The sequence below is a fragment of the Macrotis lagotis genome, chromosome X (genome assembly GCF_037893015.1).
Source record: "Macrotis lagotis isolate mMagLag1 chromosome X, bilby.v1.9.chrom.fasta, whole genome shotgun sequence".
In the NCBI taxonomy this organism is placed as follows: Eukaryota; Metazoa; Chordata; class Mammalia; order Peramelemorphia; family Peramelidae; genus Macrotis; species Macrotis lagotis.
This window is the reverse complement of record NC_133666.1, coordinates 158,157,795-158,166,551: the sequence shown is the minus strand read 5'-3', so window position 1 is coordinate 158,166,551 and position 8,757 is coordinate 158,157,795. Positions and strand designations below refer to the sequence as shown.

The 8,757-nt window shown below is 32.9% G+C and overlaps 1 protein-coding gene across 5 annotated transcripts in view; it reads right to left on the bottom strand.

The window, feature by feature from the left end:
• Positions 1-239: 239 nt before the first annotated feature.
• The window catches only part of DMXL1 (Dmx like 1), a 181,004-nt gene continuing 172,486 nt past the window's right edge, over positions 240-8,757 (bottom strand). For all 5 annotated transcript variants that reach the window (XM_074199607.1, XM_074199612.1, XM_074199608.1 and 2 more), the window contains 2 exons: positions 3,151-3,368; positions 240-2,364 (listed from right to left, as the gene is read on the bottom strand). In XM_074199607.1, coding sequence (XP_074055708.1) covers positions 2,140-2,364; positions 3,151-3,368 — 443 coding nt within the window. In that variant the 3' untranslated portion in view covers positions 240-2,139. The remainder of the gene's footprint in view (positions 2,365-3,150; positions 3,369-8,757) is intronic.

The window sequence follows — 8,757 nt, the reverse complement described above, 5'->3', positions numbered from 1 at the left end:
TTCTTCAAGAATAAAGGACAAAATCATCATTGTCATCATCATTCTATGTGAACAATTCTCACCTATTAAGTTCTTAAGAATCAGGCATAGAGCAAATCTTTACCATGTTAGAGAAATAGTCAACCTGAAACATGCTAAATATAAACGTAGAAGCTCTAAGAAAAATAGATCAAAGGGAGAATTAAGCCAATCAGTAAGGTATCAACAGGTTTAAAACAATGGTGTGCTAAACAGAAAAGTCTCTGCATGATTGTTTATTTAAAATACTATGACTCTGGGGTAAAATACATAGGTACTTTACATCATTTTAAGAGTTAGTATGATGCTTAATTAAAACATGTAGTTTTTCCAGCACAATGCTTTTTTTCCTTATTAGCACAATAGTAAATTTTTTCAGTAAATTAAAATGTGTCTAAAGTCTTTTTAAGTCTTGATGCTTATACAAATAAAATATTGATGAAGAATTAAGTTTTACTATATCAAACAACTATATTGGTTCTCTGCATTGTTATCACAGATTTCTCCATGGCAAAATATGCCCAAATTTTGTTATTGCACAATTTATATGTTCAGATTATATGCATAGAACCTTCAACTAACTAAAGTATTTGCACTGCAACTTGCTCAACACATTTAAAATTATGTAATACAATTTACAAAATCGTTAACAATATACTTTTAAGATAAAAGTATCCTGAGAATATTACAAAATTCATTTTACCAGCCCTTCAATTCTTTTCCACTAATCTCCAAGATGATATCTGGTACATAAAAATGTTGCTTTCATAATTCCTGTTTCACAAAATAACTTTTAGCAAAACAACTATAGAATTTTCACATAAGCAATCCATCAGTCTCCAGTCTCATTGGTAAAATTCAAGTATTTATCAAGCTTTCTATAATTCAAGATATAGCACAAAATAGTTACAGAAACAATGTTAGCACATTTAAAAAGTTAAAGGCTTTGTGTATTTTTTTGAATTTTGTTCAGAACATTTAAAATTGTGAAATTGTTTATTTTGGCAAAAAGAAAAATTCCCAAATATGATTTTTTTCTTGAAGGTAGAATAGTGTATTTTGAGTGTAAAATATTATACACTCAAGCTCTTTTATATTTAAATATGAACTGCAGGCAAAATAATAATCTGTTGCAAAGAATTCAGCGTCTTTGGGCTGAACAACATAAAGGCCACAAAGAAAAATGCGAGTAAAATTATGTTCTTTTGATAGTCTCCTAAAATAAATATCCTCTTTTTAAAAAAATCCATACACAACAATATTGTATCCTTATTATCTTCTAAAACTATTGTCTGTCAATATAATCTTTTTAATAATTTTTAATGTTTTGGGGTACTTATTTGCAATAGTTGTATTCTGTGGTGGAGGGGCCAAAAGTTAAAAAATTAGGCAATCATATTCTTTCTTAGTAAAAAAATTGCTATTCTGGTAGCAGTCTTTTTTTTTTATCATAGCAGAAAAATGTGTTAAAAGATTTTCAATTTCTGTTGAATACACCGAATGAACTCAAATGAGTTGCACAGGTAATAAAACCTGGGTACTAGAGAAGATAAACTGAATGCTATGAGGCACCCAGTTGGCATATCACTAAGGTGTTACATCTTTATCAGAGGTGTTCATTTGCTTGATTCCTAGTCAAACCCTACTCTACCAAACAGAGGGAAAATAGGGATTTAGGAATTGGAAGGAGAAATAAGGGATTGGCAATGTTTATTAAGTATTTCAGCCTTCAGGTAAAAAGGCTGATTTTTCAATGAAAAATAAGGAATTCCCTGCACAGATGCCTATAGTAGGTTTATTGTTTCTACCCACCCCCAAACCAACCAAAACCAAAAAATGCTTTTAACACTATACCATATATATCATAAATATATATATACATATATATATATATTATTACAGTTGCTTATACAGACTATTTTAGGCAATATAATCAAATTCTGAATGACCTTGTTAATTTTTAAGGCATCAGTGCATCAAGGGTAAAGGTTCATGAAATAAATATAAACACAAGAGAGCAAAAGCTTATTTTGTGGCAACAACTACAAAATAATTACTGTACATATATGTTTGCTACTTTTCTGAAGTATGTACATGAGAATTTATAATATTGAAAAAATGCTAGAGCATGAATTTCACATCATTTTTCAACATTTCACTTAATGAACTAAATCTATCAGGTAAGATTCTCATCTTCACTGTTCCATCAGCTCCACAAGAAAAAATGTGATTGGCTGGTCCTGTCTCAATTTGCATTACACCAGTTCCAATGTTTCTGAAAATAGATTGCCGAGCATGTTCATTGATAAAAGTGTGGAGAAGATTAAAGGTAGATAGGCTCCAAATCTGAAAAGTATTTGAACACAAAAGGAACAGTAATTAGTCTATGGGGGAAAAAAATGTTTAAAATTTATTTAAAACCAACACAAATTTCTCTTTAGCCTTTAAGCAGGAACAACTAAATTTAACTTGAGAAGAAATGTCAAGCAAACAAAAGATGCAGGACCAAAATGAAGAGACTATCTTATATCTGCACAAAAGATATTACTTTTTATGTCTCTTTTAAACCTACTTATTCTTTGCCAAAACTTTGTAAAAGAAGAATTGATATTATTGATGGCATTTTACAAATGAACAAACAAAAGTATAGCTAGAATAAATGACCTGTTCAAGGTAGTATTTCAAGTTAGTGGTAAGGTAAACCCTAGAATTAATGTTCATACCTTCCTTCTATTAATATCGATTCAGAGTTTCTGTTAGGTTTTGAAATACACGATAAAATATACTAGTCTGGTTTACAGAAAGTCAGGACAAATAGCTGTTTAATTGAGAAAAACGAATAGTTTCAAGGCATTAAATTTTGGGAGTGGGAGGTGGTGGTCTGCAATATGGCACTGTCAGCCTTGGTTGATGTGTTAGCTGCTTTTGCTGAATTGTTTTTCTCCCTCCTCATTCTTTTTTTTTTTTTTTTGCAAGGCAAATGGGGTTAAGTGGCTTGCCCAAGGCCACAAAGCCAGGTAATTATTAAGTGTCTGAGGCTGCATTTGAACCCCAGTACTCCTGACTCCAGGACCAGTGCTCTATCCACTGCGCCACCTAGCTGCCCCATCAAGGCATTAAATTTTAACACACCTTTATATTGCCTTCTGCAGATCCTGTAACAAAGTATTCTTCAGTTGGATCTACAGAAATTGCTTTTACTGGAGAATCATGGCTTTGGAAAAACTGTCTCTGCTGTCGTTGGCGAAGATCAAATACCGATGTAAAACCTTTTCTGCCACCTGATATTAACACCTGGTGTTTTGGAGCATATGCAAGCACTGTAGCACCACTGTCATGGCAGGTAAAAGCTGAAATTAAAGGAAATGATAAAAATTATAAGATTTATTTTATTTTTATAAAAACCCAATCTGAAACAAATTTTATTAATACAAATGTTTCTTGAGTGCCACTAAAACTAGGCTGAGTTCTAAATGAATTTTTTTTATTTATTTGCTAAGGTCCTAAAGCTCTTCTCAAGTGCCATTCTTTACCCCTTTTCACACTATTATACGACAAATGTGGAATCTAAACTGGACCTGAAAAAAGGCCCAGACTCTCCAGTGTAGGGACATATTCAAACGAGCCATGATCACCTCTAATCAGGCCCAGGATTCAACTGAAAATCAAGGCTACTTTTCTACCTTGCCTGCACTAGAATATAGTTCTTTTTCTCTCCCAACTTTTTAGCTTCTTTTTGTCTTCCACACCCATTAGATGACTGGAATGAACACTCCTTGAGGGCAGAGATTATTTTTACTTGCAATCATATTCCCAGTGGTTAGTATTATGCCTGACTCATAGTAATGTAGTTAATATATATTTTATCTAAACTAAACTGATAATTTAAATATAAAGAATGAACTGAGTCAAATTTATATGAATACAACTCATTCCCTAATTGATAAATGGTCAAAAGAAGTGAACAGGCAATGTTCAGATGAAGAAATTAAAGCTATCTACAGTCATGAGAAAATGCTCTAAATCATTAATAGAGAAATGCTAATTAAAACAGCTCTAAGTTGCTACCTCACACCTATCAGATTGGCTAAAATGGGCAAAAAAAAAAGCAAAAGGATCAATTTTGGAGAGGATGTGGGAAAATTGGGACTCTAATGCTAATAGACACTATTGACAGAGCTGTGAACTGATACAACTACACTGGAGAGCAATTTGGAACTATGCTCAAAGGGCTATAAAAATATGCAAACCCTTTGATTCAGCAATACCACTAATAGTCTGTGTCTCAAAGAGATCACAAAGAAAAAATACTCATAGCATTTTTTTGCGTGGTTCAAAGAATTGGAAATTGGAATTGGAAATTCTCCATCAACTGATGATGAGAAAAGTGAGCAGAACCAGGAGAACATTGTACATTTTAACAGCAACATTATGTGATGATCTACTATGATAGACAATTTTTAAAAACTTGTGATAGAAATTGCCTTCCACATCTAGAGAAAGAACTCACAGAATTTGAGTAACAAATCATACTATTTTCACTTTATTAAATTTGTTTTTTTGTTTCTTTCTCATGGTTTTTTTCCTTTTTCTTCTGATATTCTTTTAACAGCATGACTTATATGGAAAAATGTGTAAGTTTGTGTACCTAAATTGGATTACTTGCTGTCCTGTGGTGGGGTAAGGGAAGAATGGAAAGGAGAAAACTTTACAAAAATGAATGCTGAAAACTATCTTTATATGTAATTGGAAAAATAAAGAAATAAGGAAAAAAGAAAAAAATGGGAATTTGTTCTATGAGACTAGATCACTCTAAAAACTCATTTTTTGGTTAGTTATTTTCCTCTGGCTTTCATCTATATAAAATGTTCTTTAAATAATACTTTTCACTGGAGGATTCTTTGATTTTTAGCGAACCCATACATTGTGTTTGTTTGTTTTTAAAAATTATCCACAATAGAATTCCACAACTGAGTTTGTAAAATTTTTGCTGATAGATATAGCATCTTTATATTTATATAACTGTTAGCTGGGTCTGTCAGTTACTGGATTCCTTCTGCCACTTTACAGCAATTACTTTGCATTAAGATTCTCTAAAAAATTATAATAAAGTCAGTGTTTTTATTTTTGTCTATTTCCTATTAAACTGGTTAGGTTAGATGTAGATTTAGTATCACATTTTCACCTTTACCTCTTTTCTAATTTAGTGTTTACTTTGTCCTTGACCCTAACCAGCTGATTTGTCTGCCAAAACTATACCTGATTCTCTAAAGACTGGAAGTGGTTTCCTAGCTGTTCAAAGAGAATAAATTTCATTTTAATATTGCTATTCTGTTATCAATACTTCTTGCAAATTCCTGCCAGTTTAAAAAATAATTTATTATTTATAATGAAAAGGACATGAGACTTCTGAGATGTCTAAGTATTGTTAGCCTATTTAATTTCCTGGTCCCAAATTTCATGATTTCCAATTTATTTCTATTTTTGCACTGTCATTGAGCTTATGTTAGCTTAGTTTATATAATTTCATTATGAAGCTTCTATATAGTTTTATCTTCCTCAATAGAAGAGGATAAATAAACTGCTTATATAGTTGTTAGTCCTGCAATTAGAGATGACCAAGTATCCCATTAAATGATGTTCCTGTTATCTTTGGGCACATACTGCCAAACTGCCCCTTCCTCTCCATAAAGCATGAGATGCTTCCAAAAGAATGGAAATTTTCATTTGATGCTATCTGGGGTTTGCCCCTAAAAAGTGAATTACAAGAAATTAGTAACTCAAATATGCTTTTGTATCTTGATAAACTTGTCTTTGTAAACAACAAAGGTATTACTGAGGAAGACCAATTAGGCAGAATTTCAAAGATGATCCTGTACATTTGATACACTAGTTATTGAGAAGATATGACTCTTCTGTGTTTACTAGTCTTTTTTTTTTAAGTTTTTGCAAGGCAAATGGGGTTAAGAGGCTTGCCCAAGGCCACACAGCTAGGTAATTATTAAGTGTCTGAGACCGGATTTGAACCCAGGTACTCCCGACTCCAAGGCCGGTACTTTATCCACTATGCCACCTAGCCGTCCCTGTTTACTAGTCTTAATAAAGTATTTGAAAGTACAATAAAAACTGAAATTTGTGAAATTATAATGATGGGGAAGTATGAGTAGTATTTTTTTGATTTTTGCAAAGCAATGGGGTTAAGTGACTTGCCCAAGATCATACAGTTTAAGTAATATTAAATGTCTGAGGTCGGATCTTAGCTCAGGTCCTCCTGACTCCAGGACTGGTGCTCTATTCATTAGGTTGCCTAGCTGTGCCTTTTCCCTTTTTTAAAATCTTTGTTTTAAGGAAGAGCTTGCTGGGTAGGGGGAAAAAAAAGATAGTTTAAAAAACATGTGTGATATAAAAACAAAAAATGTCAATAAAAATGACAACTTAAAAAAAAAGAAGGAAAATTTTTAAAAGTCAATACATTTTGTTGGACAAACTGCAAATGTAAAAGTTTTCCATGAAAAAGGTATATCTAATGAATATACTAAAATCACACATGAATTAATTATACATTTGATTTTGAAGTTGATTTTCAATGATCTTCTGAATATTGACATTAACTGAAGTGTTCATAAAAAATCTGTGCAAAATTAAGACAAAAGAAGTACATAAAGATGGCAAGATTCTCCCAAGTCTCTAATCACAATGTAGCAATTTCATTAAACCTCAAACTACTATTCCTCCACAAAGAAAGTCATGATAATAAATACTAAAGAGATTATTTGAAACACCTACAACAAAGTAATAGAAAAATGCATGAAACCTAGATGAGATATAGCTGGATGAAGAGTCCACTGTATTTAATCCATTCATATTTTAAAATCTTGGATAATTACTAGAAATGGACAAAGAACATGGAATACAGAATTGAGCAGGAGAACATAAGCATGGATCATATTTGGGAAACTGCAATGTTTTCTATGATACCAAAATATTTGGTCCTAAATCTCTAATATCAATATGCTTCCAGAGATACTATTTAGTTATCAATCTTGAAACACCAGGGGTGGCTAGGTGGAGCAGTGGATAGAGCACTGGCCCTGGAGTCGGGAGTACCTGAGTTCAAATCTGGCCTCAGACACTTAATAATTAGCTAGCTGTGTGGCCCTGGGCAAGCCACTTAACCCCACTGCGCCTTGCAAAAAAACAACCTAAAAAAACCCCTTGAAACACCAGATTTTAGGAAAATTAAAATGACAAATATCTCACAGTATCTTTAATGAGGACCACTGTAATATTGTGAGTAGACAGATTAACTGGACTTGGTAAAGAAATCTGAGTTTGAATCCTTTAGTGACTGATTGTGTGATCATGGATTGCCACTTAACTTCTCACAATCTTGTTTCTTCATCTATAAGCAAAGGACATGATAGTTGCACTACTTATCTCAACCTAACATCTCAATTTAACATTGACATATGAACATGTAAGCTCATGTATTTAATTATTGCCAATTACTTGTTCTATATCATTCTAATATACTTATCATATGATCAAAGATTTATAGATTTAGATCATAAATTTAGAACTAGATTAACTCAGAGGTCATCTAGTCCAATCCCTGAATTATACAGATGGAGAAACTAAGGCTGAAAGAGGTTAAGTCACCCAACATTTACAATTTCTGAGTTGTCTTCTTACTGTCTTCACCATGTAGAAGTCAATTGTTTCTAGCCTAAACTCCCTTTAACCTGACATTTTTTTTTTTCCCACAGATATTCTTGGCCTCGACTTCTCCAGGGATATCATGGTGAAGCTTCAAACTTCCTAGCTCAGAAGCTTCCAGATCTAGGACTCATAAAAAGCCCAAGCCATGTGATCTCAGGAGCTACCACATGTGGTGGGTTCTTCCCACCACAGAAGTCACAAAATGAAAAGACCTGTTTCGATATGGAGATTGGGGGGTAGGGGAAGGATTGTATCCAGAAAAGCCTATGCACCTCAGTAGCTGAGGTATATATTATTCCAGCATATCCTTACTACGTTAGAGCAAAATGAGCCTCTTTCTTTGTTAAGCTTTCATTGCATTGCAGGTCCCTCATTCTGTCTTAACTCAAAACTGAACTATGAGAGTTCAGAACCCCAGAGTGCCCTGTTTGTTACTCTTTATAGCTTATGAAAATATAAACCTTTGAGTAAATTTCCAAGACCATAAACAAATATAATTTTATCAGACTTTGGTGCATTAGCAACAGTTCACATTTTCTATATTTTTAAATTGTGGTCTAGAATTCAAAACCTTTTTTCAAAACAACTTTCTTAATCAGTGTTCAGTTCTCAAATCTTCTGAAACTTTTCATTCAGTATGTAATAGAACCGAAAACACTATCTCCAAAGTTTTCAGTTTTTTGCTCAAGATTTGATGGCACCTTTTGAGTGCTTTCTGATATCCCCCATATAGAATCACCAAACTTTCTGGAAATATGTTATGCCTCACTCAAATATACTTCTAAGACTGATGATGATGATGTTCTATCCTTCATTCTCAAAGAAGACCATGACATTAGGTAGCTGATACCATGACATGAACATGGATTGGATTTGAGTGAGGGGACTGTTGTGCTAAATCACCAGCCTCATTTGCAAAGAGCTTTAGAAATAACACCTCATTTTATATGTACATTAAGGAACACTATTGTTCTATTAGAAACCAGCAGGAATGGGAATTCAGAGAAGCCTGGAGGAATT